General features: G+C 39.4%; 12 protein-coding genes across 12 annotated transcripts; 6 read left to right on the top strand and 6 right to left on the bottom strand.

Moving 5' to 3' along the window:
- Nucleotides 1–73: 73 nt before the first annotated feature.
- On the bottom strand, nt 74–1777 carry PAS_chr3_1076 (Glycerol proton symporter of the plasma membrane; the record flags this gene model as incomplete). Its single annotated transcript, XM_002493274.1, has 1 exon — nt 74–1777. The coding sequence occupies one exon, from the start codon at nt 1775–1777 to the stop codon at nt 74–76; it is 1704 nt and encodes a 567-aa protein (XP_002493319.1).
- A 240-nt stretch (nt 1778–2017) lies between these two features.
- Nucleotides 2018–3106, bottom strand: PAS_chr3_1250 (uncharacterized protein; the record flags this gene model as incomplete). The annotated part of the gene is made up of 1 exon (XM_002493273.1): nt 2018–3106. One exon carries the CDS (start codon nt 3104–3106, stop codon nt 2018–2020), a length of 1089 nt encoding a protein of 362 aa, XP_002493318.1.
- A 436-nt stretch (nt 3107–3542) lies between these two features.
- Nucleotides 3543–4778, top strand: PAS_chr3_1075 (Hypothetical protein; the record flags this gene model as incomplete). The annotated part of the gene is made up of 1 exon (XM_002493272.1): nt 3543–4778. One exon carries the CDS (start codon nt 3543–3545, stop codon nt 4776–4778), a length of 1236 nt encoding a protein of 411 aa, XP_002493317.1.
- Nucleotides 4779–5278: 500 nt separating this feature from the next.
- Nucleotides 5279–5629, top strand: PAS_chr3_1074 (Hypothetical protein; the record flags this gene model as incomplete). Its single annotated transcript, XM_002493271.1, has 1 exon — nt 5279–5629. The coding sequence occupies one exon, from the start codon at nt 5279–5281 to the stop codon at nt 5627–5629; it is 351 nt and encodes a 116-aa protein (XP_002493316.1).
- A 97-nt stretch (nt 5630–5726) lies between these two features.
- Nucleotides 5727–7094, bottom strand: PAS_chr3_1073 (Peroxisomal membrane protein (PMP); the record flags this gene model as incomplete). Its single annotated transcript, XM_002493270.1, has 1 exon — nt 5727–7094. One exon carries the CDS (start codon nt 7092–7094, stop codon nt 5727–5729), a length of 1368 nt encoding a protein of 455 aa, XP_002493315.1.
- A 331-nt stretch (nt 7095–7425) lies between these two features.
- PAS_chr3_1072 (Hypothetical protein) lies at nt 7426–7968 on the bottom strand (the record flags this gene model as incomplete). Its single annotated transcript, XM_002493269.1, has 1 exon — nt 7426–7968. The coding sequence occupies one exon, from the start codon at nt 7966–7968 to the stop codon at nt 7426–7428; it is 543 nt and encodes a 180-aa protein (XP_002493314.1).
- A 652-nt stretch (nt 7969–8620) lies between these two features.
- On the top strand, nt 8621–9271 carry PAS_chr3_1071 (Translation elongation factor EF-1 gamma; the record flags this gene model as incomplete). The annotated part of the gene is made up of 1 exon (XM_002493268.1): nt 8621–9271. The coding sequence occupies one exon, from the start codon at nt 8621–8623 to the stop codon at nt 9269–9271; it is 651 nt and encodes a 216-aa protein (XP_002493313.1).
- Nucleotides 9272–10339: 1068 nt separating this feature from the next.
- PAS_chr3_1070 (Subunit of the nuclear pore complex (NPC)) lies at nt 10340–12691 on the top strand (the record flags this gene model as incomplete). Its single annotated transcript, XM_002493267.1, has 1 exon — nt 10340–12691. One exon carries the CDS (start codon nt 10340–10342, stop codon nt 12689–12691), a length of 2352 nt encoding a protein of 783 aa, XP_002493312.1.
- Nucleotides 12692–12715: 24 nt separating this feature from the next.
- On the bottom strand, nt 12716–14023 carry PAS_chr3_1069 (Essential, non-ATPase regulatory subunit of the 26S proteasome lid; the record flags this gene model as incomplete). Its single annotated transcript, XM_002493266.1, has 1 exon — nt 12716–14023. One exon carries the CDS (start codon nt 14021–14023, stop codon nt 12716–12718), a length of 1308 nt encoding a protein of 435 aa, XP_002493311.1.
- Nucleotides 14024–14193: 170 nt separating this feature from the next.
- On the bottom strand, nt 14194–15411 carry PAS_chr3_1249 (uncharacterized protein; the record flags this gene model as incomplete). Its single annotated transcript, XM_002493265.1, has 1 exon — nt 14194–15411. One exon carries the CDS (start codon nt 15409–15411, stop codon nt 14194–14196), a length of 1218 nt encoding a protein of 405 aa, XP_002493310.1.
- A 168-nt stretch (nt 15412–15579) lies between these two features.
- PAS_chr3_1068 (uncharacterized protein) lies at nt 15580–16011 on the top strand (the record flags this gene model as incomplete). Its single annotated transcript, XM_002493264.1, has 1 exon — nt 15580–16011. The coding sequence occupies one exon, from the start codon at nt 15580–15582 to the stop codon at nt 16009–16011; it is 432 nt and encodes a 143-aa protein (XP_002493309.1).
- A 206-nt stretch (nt 16012–16217) lies between these two features.
- Nucleotides 16218–17093, top strand: PAS_chr3_1067 (Protein involved in rRNA processing; the record flags this gene model as incomplete). Its single annotated transcript, XM_002493263.1, has 1 exon — nt 16218–17093. One exon carries the CDS (start codon nt 16218–16220, stop codon nt 17091–17093), a length of 876 nt encoding a protein of 291 aa, XP_002493308.1.
- Between the last annotated feature and the right edge of the window lie 461 nt (nt 17094–17554).

Here is a 17554-nt window from a genome sequence, read left to right as displayed (position 1 = left end):
ATAATAGATATATATACGTGTAGTGATGACTCTTTTTTAACTCGTCAATAGGGAGTCTCAAATAGCTTGGTAACTACTTTCGTTTTTCATCAAACAATCTATCCATATCCTCTAAATCTACGCCTCGAGTTTCTGGATATACAAGGTAAGCAACCAGTGCAGATGTGAAGCAAAAGGTAGCGTGTATCAGATAAACTCTCCAAGTAATTTTCTCTAACAGAATAGGAGAAAATTCTCCTACAATGAAATTTGCCAGCCAATTCGTAGCGGTGGCTAAAGAAGCACCCTTAGACCTGAATGTTAGCGGTAATATTTCACTTGGAAAGAGCCAAGGAATGGGACCCCAGCTATAAGCAAATGATGAATTAGCTGTGATAATAAATATTACAACCAACTGAGGGGTGTTCTTCAGATTAAGGCCCATAAATATTGAGACAAGAAGCATCGAAAGGCCCATGGTTATTCCTCCACAAATCAATATTGGCTTTCTTCCCCAGCGATCAATCAATAACCAAGGGGGAAGTGTACTCAGAATATAAATTATGGCATTGAGTCCAGTCATTAAAACAGCCTCTCTTCCAATCCAACCTGCCTGTTCAAAGACTAAAGGAGCATAGTATGAAATAATGTTGATACCATTGAATTGTGCAAAAGCTAAAGCACTAGTTGCCATAAATAACCTTTTAGGGTAAACGGTGAACAAATCAATGTAACGTTTCTCTCCTATTGCCCGTGCTTCGAGTATACTGGATTTGATAGAATCAAATTCCTTTCGTGCACGATGATGATCTGTCTCACCATTAGTATAGAGATCAGCAATCACAACTAAGCCCTCTATGTCTCGATCTTTATGTAGAAGCCATCTTGGGGTTTCTACAATAATGTATGAGCCACCCGCAAGTAAAGATCCAATAACACACTGGATGAAAAGAGGAATTCTCCACGAAAGATTGTTTTCAATGAATGAGCAACCGTAATCGACCCAAATAGACGACGCGTAGCCGAATATGTTTCCTGTGAACTGAGCACATGCCAGTTTGCCTCTGTTGTGGGAAGGAGATATCTCGGCTTGGTACATGGGAACTATGGTTGATAATAAGCCAACTCCAATACCAGAAATAATTCTCCCAGCTATGAGGACTTTTAGATTGGAGGCGGCAGTTTGCAGTAATCCTCCGACGACAAATATAAACGCTCCATATCGAATAGTTCGCCTTCTGCCAATGATATCGCCCACTCTTCCAACAGTCAAAGAAGAAAAAAAAGCACCGATCTCGAGAATGGCAACAGTTGTTCCTATCATCGCACTTGAAGGGTTATTAAACTGCTGTTTGAAATATTTTCCTGTTATAATGCCGCTCATGACACCTTGATCATAGCCAAAGAGAAAAACACCCAAACTCACCAGGAATGAGGTGAAATAGAGCAGTAACTGTCCTTTGAGCTTGCCTCTGGACTCAAGCAAATTCTCGTTAAAATTTGAACCCCCATTTGTAGACATGTTACCGTTTACTGGGTCTTGAGTTAGTAGTCGTTCTTCGGGGTCCGTATCGTTCAGCACAGAGTCAAAATCATCTTCTTCCAGTTGAGAGGTCTTGTGAACCGAAACTCTAGATAGCTGAGCGGAGTCTAGACTAGTTAGCTCAATTGCTTGTGTTTCCATTTGCATTTCATCCGAACGTTGTCCAACCGGTTCAGTAGAAGGTTCAACAGTTGAACGCGCCTCAATTCTCCAGGACCGATCATTTAAAGGTAAATACTGCTTAGAGGAAGGCATTTATGCATTGGAAATTTTAAAAGAGGCAAACCTAGACTTAATTTCAGTGTTTTGAGAGTATACTCAAAATCTGATATTCACAATGTAATCAATCAAACATTCCAAGGACGAATTTGGAGACCGGAGGATGCGCGTGTGCCTGACATAATTGTGACGTCACTATATATGGAAGTGATTTCGAGGCTAGTCTAGTCTATATCTCTATATATGCAAAAAAGTTCGATAAGTTATGCCCTTAACCTACTGATCCTTCTTGAAAACGGTACTCTTCTTGCGTGCGTAACTTTCAATCCAAAAAACAGCAAAAAGCATGGTGAGAGGGGTCAAGTAGGCGACGTTGATAAAAAGGGCCATTGCTTTGTCGGCATTTGGAATGCATGGTTTGAAAATACCATCAACCATATCGTAATAGTTAATAAAAAGGTGAAATGTTGCCAGAGACCCTCCTGCAACAAACTGGATAATCTGCATAGTCGTTAATAGCTGCTTTAATGCTTTGGGTACACGAACTTTCAGGCACGACAACGTGAAATAGAAATACATAACAGAGTGAATGAACGAATTGAACACCACAAAAATCCAAATTGGAGGTGAAGCAAACCTAACGCCCGCCCACATGCTGATCATAGCACCTGCATGATGGTAGCTTTGCAACAGGGAGGAAGGCCTTCCTTTTAGTAGGATGATGAAGGTATCAACAATTTCATAAAACTTTGAGATGTAAAACCAAAAACTGTAGAATGAGAGGCCTTTTAGATTTTGTTGTTTGTTGTTAAACCATATCCCATTATCCAAATCACATATGGATTGCCAAAACAACTCTGATTTAGGGAACTCGAACTGAAACACATGTTTACCCTCCAAATTCTGAGAATAAGATGAAGCAAACAAACTGGGTAGAACTTGGTTGGATATTTCATGAATTGTCGTAGACATTCCAATAAATGTCCATACTGAGTAAATACATAAGAAAATATTGTGCAGTAGCACAAAGTTTCGAAACAAACAACCTTTAGTAAAGAAGAAAGGAGCAGCAGGCAGTTTTGATCCTTCAAAATTACCCTTCGAATTTGCAAGCCTAAGCTGTCTTTTTCGAATGAAACTGTTACACACATGAACCAAGATGAAATACGAGAGGGCAAACACCAATGGAAACTCTCCATTCAAAACAAAAAAGTAGATTTTGTTAAGTACCAACTGATCAGGACTGAAAGGAGAATCTGGAGGAGCAGTGAAGGCTGGAAGCCTGAAAACCTGAGCTTTGGGAAATTGTAAGCTAATTAGCTTGTTGGTTAACTTCTGAAACTCTGCGTCTAATATTTCTGCCATTTCAGGATCTAAATTGTCAGTAAAGAGAAAAATACGATCAGAATTGAAACTCGTTAGGGAGAGAACCAAGGAGCATCGGTTTCAAATCTGTGAAGCCGAGAAAGTTCGTAGCAATAAAGAAATATCTGAGGTGATGGTTTCGACTCTCGGAAAATACATTATTTTATTGGTTCAAGTGCTGACTAGCTGGTGGAACATTCGCGTTTCCCCAAGATTGTACTTCCCCTTTAGGAAACTTCCGTGGTGAACAAATGTTCAGAGTAGTTTGCTCGGTTTCGGCTTCCCTAGTGCCTGTAATATGCCATCTATTACCCACCCACACAAGGCATTTTATTTTGTTGCATTTATACCTCTCAAATATTCCATGTTAAAGTTTGTAACCTTACCTCCTTCAGTTTGTTAATTTGAGTCTTCACTACTTTCGGTTTATTCTCCTATGCCATCAATGATAGGCAGTTTGGGTTATGAGTATTTACTTGAACAGCCTGGTTGCAATGCCGAATCCATTAGCTTCACAGAGAACTTAGGTTGTTCTTCCGGACCGAAATTAGTACTTGCTTCACCTTCCCTGAAATGCCTTTACTCTTCCAAAAGGTCGACGTTATCTTCACTTAGGCATTACAACTGTTGTTTGCGGTCTTCCTCTTTAGAAGAAGATAATTCATCGTCTTTGATTTCGTCCGATGAAGACCAAGATCTGGATTTTACATCGGTGGGATCAGATACTACGGTTCCTACAGTACACAATGACTACAGCCCATATTTATCCGCTCATCGATCCACGTATCGTCACTCAACACAATTACAGAAAAAGCACAGTTACGTTTCAGTTACAGTAGAATGTAACGAGGATCATCCTTTGGCACAACCGTATGTTTGTGAAAACCCAATCACCATGCAGATACTAAGATCAAGTACCCCACCATACACTGAACATAGGAACCCTAAGTTATCTTCATTGAAGCAAATTTTGACTGCTATAGCCGAAGGCATTGGTAGCAGAATTAGAGCACGGCAAATGACTCAACAGCGTTGCATCGTACACCAAAATACAAATACATCTGAGGCACTACCCCCGATCCCACTCAGAACGTTCCAGACGAACATGACGGTGCTGGAATCTCATCATGATATCGATTCTGCCTCTCCTCATAGCACAACATCAAGACTGCAGCATAAAGTTAGAGAACCAAGAGTTAATTCGAACTTTCTTCGGTTTTACGCACAAGATTACTCAATCAAGGAAAAGCATCTTTTGCCTGTTTCGGAAGACGACATTGATGACTATCAATACAAACTGGGCCTGGGTGAACCCATCTCTGATTCTCGCTTTCATTCCTATTGTAAATTAGGCTTGCTATCAAGGGAACGCTTGTGGTCCAGTGTCATTCTTCCACCCCGATCAGACGAGGCTGATGATCACTCGCTCTTTAACAATGAATACAAACAGCTTAAAATTTGTCCTCATTCCAAGAACTCCATCTGCAGAACTAGAGGTGGCGTGTTGCCATGGGTTAAATTCTGCGACAAAAACAGAAACAAACTACTCGAGCCTGGGCAGCTATTGCGACAAAAATCTCTCAGGCCGTATGGTGTTTTGAACCAGAATACTCAATATGTCGTGAAAGGATGGATAAACGAACGATTTATTCCGATTACGTCTTCAGAATGAAATTATTCGCACCAAATTTCAGTCTCAATCTGATCCATGACTCCCTTTCAATTCTTTAATTGTACATTACAGAAGCCTTTTATTACATTTCATTACATTTTATTTATCGTATAGAAAATGAGATACATTAAGCTAACAATTTTCGTCTGAATTTATCAAACTATCATAAACAAATTTCAACTTGTATATCTATTACGGACAGCCAACAGTAGAGGAGGAATCACGAATGATGCGAATATTTCCATTTGCTGTTTTCCCTTCAGAGGTGGGTTAGGTCTAACTCATACAAGTATTTGGACTACTGTGATGTACAACAGAGCATCTGTGGTTGCGCTCGTCTAAGTAGGCCCGTCTAAGGAAAATCATTGTCTGCTACTTACCATATAAGGAAAGACATGACTACTTGATTTGGGCAAAGAGCTTCGGCAGTTCTCAACATATCCCATGGTGAAATGTATATAAGAAGCCATCGGAGAAGGATTCAAAACGTGGAACACAGTATGTATTTCGGCAAAATTTTAGTCTACTCCATCTTCAGTGTCATTACCTTAGGAGGTGTAGTTGTGAACAGTGAGGAAGCGCCAACGAAAAAACCTGCAGAAAAAGAAGATAAATGGCCAGCCAAATGGTGCGACAAACAGTGCACTGAGACCAAAATATTTGCTAATGCTTGTAAAAAGAGCAAGAAGAAGTCAATTGACTGTATCTGTTCGTCGCACTTTGCTGAGAAACTAGGAAAGTGCCGCGGTGATGGATGCGGTCAACATTACAAGAGTAGCCATTGGCCATCACAAATTGAGCCGCTGTTGGAGGATTGCAGCAATGGCAGATACCATGAGGGTCCACTCTAGGTAATTGAAAACTAAGTATCCTTTCATGTCAGTATAACCAACAGTCTGATTCTCTGTAGTTAATTTAGTAGTGAAATTGATATATTTCTCACGAGTTCTAAGGATCAAAATTAGAGTATACACTTGCGCTGAGATCATTAAGTTCCGGTAAATTGTTTAAGTCTGCTAAAATAGGGTTCTCCACAGAGTTGTTAGTCAACGAAATAGACTGTTTGGTTATGTTTGCCAGCAAAGCTGCTAATTTGTAGGGGGGAAAATCATTGAGATCAATATCACGTATATTCATATCTGAAATTGGGTTCGGTCGATTCTTCTGTAATAGGTTGAGAACTATTTCATCCAGAACTTTGGTAATACCTAGGGTAGCCAATTTGTTGACTATCAGATTGATGTCCGCATTGTTCAGATAGTTGTTTAATTCATCCAATAACATGTTCAAGCTCTCAGTATTGACGATATTATTGTTGAAGCGGGATAAAAAGTCTAAATCATTTGTCTGTTGCAAAAGGAAAAACTCAAACTCTTTGGGTGGTAATAAAGCGTTTGTGATAAAGTTAGTGCTTTTTCTTCCAACAGGCTGGGACTGGTCTTCGATAACACCGACTCCCAAATGTATATCATCTTCGGTAAGATTTAAAACCTTCAGGTCAATACAATTTTGACATTTGTTTAAAAGCTCGGCAAACTCATTTATCTTCAATTGCTGTCTGGGATTTATACCTCCAAAGTGTTGTTCAACACATGGCTCAATCTTGTTCTTTATCTCAAGCCATCCCTTGTTGAGCAGCCACCAACTAAAACTCAAGAATGCTTGTTCGGATAAGTTTTCATCCTGAGTGTTGCCAGAAAAGTCACCATTAGACTCTTGATCTACCAAATCTATCCCCTGGGTCTCAGAAGCCAGCCTGATTGCAGTCTCAAGATAAGACTTGCGCGATAGAATATTAAGCTGAAGGTGTAAGAATACAATCAGCAAGGATTCACAATATATCAGCGTGAGAAATCTTGTTATTGCTTTGATTTTTAGCTCTTGCCACAATTGATTTTTACTTTTCAGTTCAGGAGGTTTGTTAGTATCCTCCGATATCGCTCCCTCTTGAGATGTTGAGAAATCGTCACTAAGCACAGTGGATCCGGAATTCTTAACATCTTTGTTGCCAATTTGTTTTTCTAGCCGTCTAATTTGGAGCTGCTTGGTGATAGTCTCTACTGGCAAATCGTCCATAATTGGTTCACAAAGTACTGGCAGCAGTGATAGAAAGGTCATGTAGCAATCACTTTGCGTCTGGTGAAACCGACGCTTGATTTGCTCTTTGGCAAAGTTTTCCTCTCTAATTCGGTTTTGGAATTCTTGGATCTTGTTATTGATAGTTTTGGTTACATAGTAACCTACTCCTATGATTCCAGAGGATATAAGAAACTTTTTCTTGTTTCGTCTTATTAATCCTGCCGTGTACTCCAACATTACGACTTTGCAAATATCTAGTGATTGTATGCACTTGTGTTCCTCTCAGAGTTTATGGCTTTGCAATGATGATCAAAGTAAAGATGAGGATCTAACGAGAAGGCAGGGAGGAGTAGCAGACTTCTTACGCGCGGGCAAATAGTCTGTTCTCCACATTAGGATGAGTCGTGCGCGCGTCAAGTATCGGCTACGATTCAATTTGCTTGAGAGGTCTGCTCAAAGTATTTGATAATCGTTACACTATCCTCAATCCCTACTGCAGTATACAAAATATAAATCAGTTGTTAGATGCATGATAAAAAAGGGATGGCCCTACTCTATTGTTTTCAAATCATTTGGAAACCTTGACATTTTTCTTTTGAGACCTTTTTCTTATCTTCTTGGTATTTTTCTTAATCGAATCAACAATTTTCGTTGTGTTCGTATCATTAGTATTACATATATTTTCAAATTTTATGTGAGTGTTTTGTTTATTATCATTGAAGTTGGCGGAGCTAATGGCTGGGGTTCCTAGCGAATCCTTCAAATTGTTGTGAATACTCTCCTTCATTTGGATTTCTTGGACTTCGGACTCTCTTGATCTCTCTTCGAAAGTTTTAACTCTGTTCATGTATAATTTTACCCGCTGTAGGTCGCTCATAATACCATGAGTATGCACATCTTTTACTCCATTAACTTTCAGGTATGCAAAATACAATGAAGATAGTATATAGCTCAAAGAATTTAGCATTTTGCATTGATCTAATTGTGACATTTTCTCTATGATATCATCTAGCTTCTTAAACTCGAGAATCTCGTCCAACGAGGCAGAAACATTGTCCAGTCTTACGTCAAGATTATTCACGAGTTTCTGGACCGTATCAACGTTTTCCATCTTAAGATTACAGTAAGTATCGTCCTTTTGAACTGCAAAGGTAGAAAAGTTAATTTTTGATTTGGTAGTACACTATGAAACTTGCTCACCCCAATCTTTCCTCCTGACAGGTTGATCTTTATCCCTCTACTAAATTGCCCCAAGTGTATCAAGTAGACTAGATCTCGCGAAAGAACAGCCTAATAAACTCCGAAGCATGATGGCCTCTATCCGGAAAACGTTAAGAGATGTGGCAACAGGAGGGCACATAGAATTTTTAAAGACGCTGAAGAATGCTATCATAGTCCGTAAAAATGTGATAGTACTTTGTTTAGTGCGTACGCCACTTATTCGGGGCCAATAGCTAAACCCAGGTTTGCTGGCAGCAAATTCAACTGTAGATTGAATCTCTCTAACAATAATGGTGTTCAATCCCCTGGCTGGTCACGGGGAGGACTATCTTGCGTGATCCGCTTGGAAAATGTTGTGTATCCCTTTCTCAATTGCGGAAAGCATCTGCTACTTCCCATAGGCACCAGTTACCCAATTGATATTTCCAAAAAAGATTACCATATGTTCATCTAGAAGTATAAATACAAGTGGACATTCAATGAATATTTCATTCAATTAGTCATTGACACTTTCATCAACTTACTACGTCTTATTCAACAATATGTCACAAGGAACAATTTACTTAGTACTCGCCTCCCCAAGATCATCTTTATTCAAGGATCTGATTGAATATTACGGTCTCGATATCAAGATCTCTGACACTTCCGACCCAGAGTTTGCGAAGACATTTCCCTTGAAGAGAACTCCCTCCTTCAAAGGTCCTGATTTCGTACTACATGAAGCTTTGGCAATATTTGTGTATATCACTTCGTTGATTCCTCAAAACCATGGGCTGTACGGTTCTTCCAACTTGGATTACGCCCAAACCATCAAGTGGCTATCCTTCACTGCGTCTGAGATCATATCTGGCTTAGTTCAAGCACTGTATCCGCTCATCGGAAACCTGCCATACTCCAAAGATGGCGTTGACCAGGCACTCAAAGATTTGGAGTCGTATGTTGCTGTTTATGAAACCCAGTTAAAGCAAACGAAGTATCTTGTTGGCGATAAGATTACTTTGGCTGATCTGTTTGCTGTTCAGTCTATCAGGTGGGGATTACAATATATTTGGGACGTCAATTGGTTGAAACAACATCCATTGATTGATGCCTGGTTCAAGGATGTTACTCAACATCCAATCATCGTCAAATCTCTTGGAGATTTCAAGCCGTTGCAGAAGGCTCTTCCTAATGCTCCTCCTAAGGGCAATTAGTTTGATGGAGCACATCTCATAACTTTTCAAACAAATCTGGTTGTTCTTGTAAGAACCAAGCTAAGGAGGGAGCCTCAGTGCTTATGCATATCAGGCTGTTCAGTTTGTATTCTTTATAAGTATGTGTAACAGTCTTATTACATGATGATATCTATATCACGAAAAGAATCCAGTGGAGGCAGTTGTTAAATCTTGTAGGTATAAAAAGTGATTCTGCCCAGGATCGAACTGGGGACGTTATGCGTGTTAAGCATATGCCATAACCAACTAGACCACAGAACCCTTTAGTTGTCAGATCACACAAGAGCTATCCAAGTGCAGGAAAATTACCTAAGAGCAGAAGAATAAGCTAAAACGATACGATACATTCTCTTCTATTATCCATAGAGGAAGAATTTTTTTTGCTGAAGCTCATTAACTTTCTTTATCAAAGCTATCTTGGGAAAATCTATTCGCACCAAGGGTGCCTACCTTCCTACACATACACGCTGTCACTGGGTCCAGGTCCGTGTGGAAAGCTATTCTCAAAGTTTTCAAAATATGAGATGACTGGCACAGTCAACTATTGACTCCGGCAGTGATTTCTTGAAAGGAATATTTGATGTATCATGATTGTATCTAGACAACATGACCATTGATTTATGGCTTCGCCGCTTTAGTCGATAACTGAAGATACTACTGGTTCAGAGTCAACCAATCTGCAATTCTTAAAAACTGCTGAAAAGTATCACAGTTGGATTAATTAGATATGAAAACTAATTGTTTATTTACAATAAGACGCAGATAGCCCCTTTCGTTCAGAATAGTCATTTCATCATATTTCCTGATATATATGTCTACATTAGTCTTCAATTGAACTCTGTCACAGTGGCCGAGTGGTTAAGGCGATGCCCTGCTATTCTTTGAAAGTAGTTAAGGCATTGGGTTCTACCTGCGCAGGTTCGAATCCTGTCTGTGACGCTATTTTTTTTTTAATTTGAAGAAAAGCGCGAACATTTTCAGTTTTTCTTTTGTAAGCAAACCGAATTTATATTGTGCTTTTCAATCACAAACAAACTGAAAACTGACATGAAGCCAGAGAAGTTTGAAGGAGATCAGGATACAATTAGAGCCGATGTCTGGATTGAGTTTTCGAAAATTTTGAAAAGGTATCGCCTGAAACTTGATAGCGTAGATTTGTTTGAAATTGTTTCAGAATTTAAGCGGGTTTGTTCCGAAACCATCATAGAAGCTGATAGAGAGGGCTTTTCTCCCGATATACTTGAGAATTGGATTCTGGAAACGAAGTTTTGGAATTTGGTTGAAATGCTCATTAAATATAGGTTTTTTGTGGATTTCGAAAAGACAAACTCCGATACTGATGTCAACCCATATAGAACAGACCTTTCCGTGAAGGAGCAAATCATATCTGCTAACTCAAACCTAAAAGAACTGATGGTTATAATATCATGGTTGACTCAAAACTTCAATCTGGACCTAGTTGACAGAGATCCCTTTTTACCGGACTCGAAAGATTCAGAATTGCAAGCGAATAAATGGTTCCATACTCGAATCGATATACAAAGTAATGAAGACAAACCAACATTAGTAAGACAATTGGATGCTGATGCCCCACTAAGAGGCAAAGATAATAACAGATTGAATGAAAAAGATGTTCAGTACGATTCTAACTTCTTTGAAAGAGTATTCAGGTTACTTCTTGAAGGTAATATCGATGAAATTAGCCAGTTGTGCAAAGAAACAAACAACTGGAGTTTTGCATTGGTCTTAAGGGGTTTGAAGGATTTCATTGACCCAGAACTAAATGGTTCATTTTCTCGAGATGATGATGAAGATATTGGTGTGAATTCTCAAGAAACAAAAAGATGTATCGGTATAAAGAACAGAAAATTATGGAGAAAGACAGTCTACCAACTTTCCTTGAACGAACAATTGACTGATAAAGAACGTGGGGTTTATGGATACATGTGTGGATCTCATGAAGTACCGGTTAAGCTGACCAATTCCTGGGACAGGCAACTACTGATATATTGCAACAATATCTTACAGCATGATATGGAAATTGAACTAGAGAGAGTCACAAGACCACTTACCGGTTCTGCCGATCTACAACTCCCCCTGCCTCCCAAAAAGCACCGTGATTTAAACGATACTCTCAATGCACTAGCCTCTTCTAACAATCCATCAATAAGAGAGCAAAGTCAGCATTCCATAAGAGTTTTGAGTGGTTCATTGATAACGAATAGTATTGGTGAATTGCTGAAAAACTCCTCTGACTTACTCAATGAGATGATCACGGGTGGAGATGAATCCAAGACTGAAGCTGATCTTATTAAAGAGTCGTATCTGCTAAGAATTTTGGTCCACTTGGCTATTTTTATGAGAATGTTGGACGATTCTATTATTTCTGGGTCTAATTTAAACAATCTCATAAAAGTTTACATTGCAAGGTTGTCTTTATACAAGCAATATGACTCGATACCAGTTTATATATCTTTCATTTCCACCCATGCTGATACAATAGAGACTTACACCTTTATTCTATCTAGCATGATCACAGATAAAGCAGATAGATTGAAGCAGTTGAAGGAAATGCGGGAACTTGAACTTCCTCTAGAAACAATTGTTAAAAGAACAGTTCAAAGAGTGTTTGAGGCCACCGAGTACCTGTATTCGAATCATACTGAAATTATCATCAGTGCAGATGTTAGCCACATTGACTACAAGCTCATGCATACATTTGATTGGTTCGTCGACGCTGATATGAGTTATGAAGCTCTAGATGCGATTATTGTCTTGATGAGACGGTTTTTGTTGAACGGAAAAGTTGCAGCACTAGTAGAGCTACATGAGCACATTGCCATCCAGAAAATTTTGGACGACTACAAGCTGCGAGATGAAGTATGGAAGAACCACGGAAGCGACTTGGCGCTGAATCTAACTACAATACCTGAGTATAAGCTTATGGAGGTTTCCCAATATTTGAAGCTGGTTCAAATTTCAAAACAGTTACATGAGTACGAATACCAGGGAACTTTAGAGGAACCTTCCAGATCCGTTAACTTAATCAACAGTCTTACCAACAATCTAAAACAGATCATCTTATCTTTCCTAGAAGGGTTATACAACCCACCTGCTGAAAGCGAGGTGAGTCCGGAGGATAAACTTATGTACCAGGAACTCAGAGAACTTTACATCCCAATTTGGATAGATACATTGTTTGATATATTGGTCGAGAATCGTAAAATCAGCACAGTTTATGTCAAAGAGGCTGCCGATGTCGTCAATCTTATTGCCGATGAAACCAACAAGTTCTATTACATGCTTTTGAAGGTCGGAAAGCTAGAACCATTCCTACAAAAGTTTGCTTTGATCACCACAGATATATTTGATGATTATGAAGATGGTATCTTTGTCTAACCAAATACACGATAATTTCAAAGCTTAATTCAAAGTTGATGCTCGCTCATACAACAAATCAACAGCCTTGGACATATTTTTGATCAGGTCTAAGCTTATTTCGTAACTCTTGTCAGCCTGCGATTCTTCGTAGATTATCAGCCACCCATTACCTTGATCAAGAACGCCAAAAAAAACCTTATCTAGAATCATCTGTCCTAATTTATTCTCCACCACCTTTGTGGATAGACCGATTTGTTGGGCTAGGTATGAAACCTCAACTACTGAATAAGGTTCTATTAGCTTGAGCAAATTCTGCTCAAAGAGTGAGTTGTAAAGATCCATGATGTGAGACTTAACAATTGGATCTTGAGCTAGTTCTTGATTGTAAATTCTTAGACATTCTTCAAACTCTCTTAAAGAACGATTGTCATGGGCTTTTGACACTTCCCTAATGGCTTCGATGTCTCTATTATTTGTATACTTGGAAATAGTTTTGTTCTTCAACAACTGAACAACATCATCAACGAGATTGAGCATAATCTTCGAGAGTAACATATACTTCAAAACTATTATGCTCTTCGATTCATCATCATGTAACGCAAAGTTTTCGAGCGATTCGTAGAAGTAAGAAAACGCAGTCTTGAAATCCTTGTCCTCTGCATGCAGTATACCACTCATCAAGTCCAATTCAGCTTGCAACTGAGTAGGGCAGTAAATAGAATTCGCTGATGTTCTGGCTGAGGTGAGGCAAGCTCGGGATTTGGCAAAGTTTTTCAGAGATAAGTAGTTCTTGGCTTCTAAAAGTTGGACTTCTACCAATGAGGATTTATCATCCAATCTTTTGAATTCTTTCAATAACTTGTCAATGATGGCAATGGAATCTAAGAAGCTTGTTTTCCGATAGTAGAGTGATGCTAGTCTTAATTGTAATGACTGACGTAAGAATGAACGTTTCTCTTCCACAGCCCAGGCAATACAGTCCTTAGTGATTTCGATAGACAGGTCCAGCGAATCTGGTAAACTTTCCACAAGATCTATTAAATGTTTGGTTATTTTGGCAGTTTTAGACTTTGCAAAGGAACCCATTATAGCTCTAGATTTCGGAATCAAATTAACAAGTTCTTGCTTTTTGTTATGGTCCTTGTACAATTGACCTAATTCCAGTATGGATTGTTCTTGCTTCTGAACAAGTTGTTCCTTTGACGAGGACGACTGACTTTCTCCATTTTTCACCAGTAGTATCTCCTGGTAAATCTTCTCTGCATTCGAAAAATCTCCAGACTCAAGGGCCTTTCTTGCTTCTTCAATGGGTGGAGTAGACATGGAAGCTAGATTTCGCAAGAAGAACATTGTTACTGGAAATGGTGGCAACAAGGTAGTTAACGAGAGGGGCGCGAATAATGGCCATTTATTACTCGATACGGGGATTAAAATTCTTGTTAGTCGTTTAATACATGGATACGAAGGATGTAAACCATAATCTCTTTACTAGAATAGAGGTTACAGTTTGAGTGCTAGGGTCAGTTCAGAATACCCTCTTTAGTTTCTAGTTGCTTCACAAGTTCATCAGATTTCTCTGCCGTTTCTTTATCCAGTAGGGCATCAATGATTTCGTCTAACTTATAACCGTTCAAACAGCCTTCAACATTGTGCAGCGAATAGCCACATCTATGATCTGTGATTCGATTTTGAGAGAAGTTGTACGTTCTAATTTTATCGCTTCTGTCGGTGGAACTTACCTGCCCCTTCCTCTCAGCTAATTCTTTTTCCTCTTTTTCGACTCTCTCTTTTTCAGCCAGTCTAGCCTTGAGAATCGTGAGGGCTTTGGCTTTGTTTTTATGCTGGGACCTTTCGTCTTGGATTAACACCACAATTCCTGAAGGTATATGAGTCACCCTAACGGCGGACTCAGTAGTGTTCACGTGCTGGCCACCTGAACCACTGGCCCTCATAACATCAATGCGTATGTCGTCGGGTAAAAACGTTCGATTCAAACTGGTATCGTCTTCATCAATCTTGGGAAGAACTACTACAGCAGCGGTTGAAGTGTGAGTTCTTCCCTTTGATTCTGTTGCAGGAACTCTTTGGACACGATGAACCCCAGCTTCGAATCGCAAACGATTATATGATCCAGGCTCGTTAATTACAATGGCGGCATCAACCAGTCCATTGCCTGAAGGGTGTGGATTTCTTGAAATTATCTCATACGACCATCTATGATGCTGGGCGTATTTTTCGTACATAGAGAGTAAATCCTCGGTAAACAAATTTGCCTCGCTTCCTCCTATTCCTGGTCTTAGTTCCAGAATACAAGGCTTGTCGGCAAATTCATGTGGCGGAAGTAACTTAGTCTTTAGTTTGGAGGTTAGTCTCTTTAATTTAGGAGCGGCCTGTGTTAGCTCACTTTCTATTTCTTCTTTTAACGAAGGGTCTTCATGCAACATCCTTTGTAATTCTTCAACATTTTCAGTTTCTCGGAGAAATTCATTATAAGTTTCCACCGTAGAGACCAACAGCGAATAGTCCCTGGAATCTTGATAACTGAACTCGTCACTTGAAGAAAGCTTTGATTCCAAGTCTTTCAATTGTGAGCTCAACCTGGAAGCCTTTTTCAGTAGCGTCGGACTGATTGATTCAGTAGCCACATATGATTTGTCAGATAAGGGTCGACAATAAGTTAAAAGTGATTTTGCCCCCAATAAATATTGGGAATTTCGAATCAAACAACGACCTAGCATTTAGTAAGATCGATGTTGGTGTATGGTTGATAGCACTTGTTGCATATGATTTGAAAAATAGCGAAGAGGAGGAGGATGATTGCTGTGTCAAAACGGTGCATGCATATAATACATAGGCCACATCCAATGTTTTGAACTAAAAAGTAGCACTAGTAGCAACCGAAAAAGATGACAACAATTAACAGACCAGTTCAAATCGAAGAGTTTGTCTTAGCTATAAGGGAGCTACCAAACGAGAGTTTGGATGCCATTAGATCTCAATTGAGTACCTCCGTCCACAGATTGAATGAGTCCAATAAACTAATGGAGTCCCTTCTTCTAAAGATCAGGAATAAAGATAAATCGTCAAGTGAAATCGATGAACTTGAGGATCTCAATACCGAGGAGAATGATGATCAGATTTACGAGGAGAGTATAAGGGAAAACGAAATTGTTCTTAAGAATCAGAAAGAAAGAATTGAACGAATTGAACAAGAGTTACTCTCCCGTAGTACCGAACGGAAAGAGGAGCTACCTTCTGCTAGTGCATCAGCAAAGTTTGAACTCAACACGGACAACAATGGAATTGAATCTAATGCAGCCAACAGCGTTTTTTTGTAAATTACTATGCGTTGGGAACACATAGGAATGGAAGAGTTCAGTTAGTTATTTTATAATTCTTTTGCGTTTGTTAGGTTCATACGGATTAGTGGTTAGCATGACTAAGTAGTTAAACGCTAGCGGAGATACTCATTTCGCTGAAGCTTTTTTTCTTTTCATCTCGAATGTTACTATTCTCTTGAATCTAATTAATTGTTTCTCATCTAATGTTCAAAATAACTCTCTCCCCAGCTGAAAGATCATATCTTCACGAATCGTTGTCATGTTTGTCACCAATAAGACCTGATGCTCGACTCAACAAACAGTTTCGTCCTTTGGAAGCTACTTGTTCCTTCTTACCAGGGTCAAATGGTAGCGCTAGGATACGAATGGCTGACGGTGCCGAATGTTTAGCTAGTGTCAAAGCAAAGGTAGTCAGTTTGCAGCTGAACAACGCAAACTCTGCGCAGCACCTCAAGAATCTGATTGAAGTAGATCTTGATATAAATGGAATACGGGACGACTCGAACTTAAGCTCCACTATCGCTTCATCTTTGAAGGGTTCACTGGTCAAACACATCCCGCTGGAAAAATTAAGGTTGACCCATAGATATGCATTTAAATTATTCATAGACATTGTGGTATTATCTCATAGCTCTGTCTATCCGCTAACTCTTCTTTCTTTAGCAACTTATATGGCTTTGAAATCTACAAAGTTGCCGCTATTAACATCCACGGTCAATGATAGAGATATTGAGGAACAACCTATGTTCTCAGATGACTGGGAATCATCCCTAGCATTATTTGGTGACAGCTCGTTGAGTCCTCCTTTGCTATTTGTTGTTGCGGTTGTGAAAGATAATATCTTTATTGATCCATCTCCAGAGGAGGAGTCAGTTAGCGAGAATGGAATATGCCTAACTTACGCTAACGGAAAGATAATTTCTCCACTGCAAACCATCTCACTTTCCCCAAAGGATAACACAGGAATAAACTCAGCACAAATACTAAAAGCCCACGCTTTGGTCAAAGAAATTGGCCCATTAGTAGTTAAGTCTTTGGATGAAATTGTTTCGGATGACTCCATTAAGACAATCTTTTAAACATACGTATATTACACTAACAATGCTGGATCGCGTATGCGTGGACAATCACCGCAGTGGCAGTTTGAATATTCATTGATCTGATAACTCCCACCTGTTTAATTTCAACACAAAAGTCAAGTTCAGCTAGTATTGAGCTTGGAATACCTTCCTTTTCCATCCCGAGTACGATAAGTGACTTTTTTGGAAATTTCAGCTCACTGTTCAGCTCTACGGAGTCGTCTGTTTGCTCAAGACCAATCAAGGTATATCCTTGTTTTTTCTTCCGTAACATAAACCCAATTATGTTTTCTTTCTTGACTTCCTCCAATGGCATCCATTTATCAGCAGTTACCGCGACGTTCTTGAACTGAATATGTTCTTTAACTCGCATATCATCCAAAGTCAGCAATCCTGCTCCTAAAACATCACTCAGTCGACATATTCCTCCTAGATTTGGCGGTTTATCAACTAAAGAAGCC

The sequence above is a fragment of the Komagataella phaffii genome, chromosome 3, assembly GCF_000027005.1.
Source record: "Komagataella phaffii GS115 chromosome 3, complete sequence".
In the NCBI taxonomy this organism is placed as follows: Eukaryota; Fungi; Ascomycota; class Pichiomycetes; order Pichiales; family Pichiaceae; genus Komagataella; species Komagataella phaffii.
Note: the sequence above shows the minus strand (reverse complement) of the source record. Positions and strands in the feature narration are given on the sequence as shown.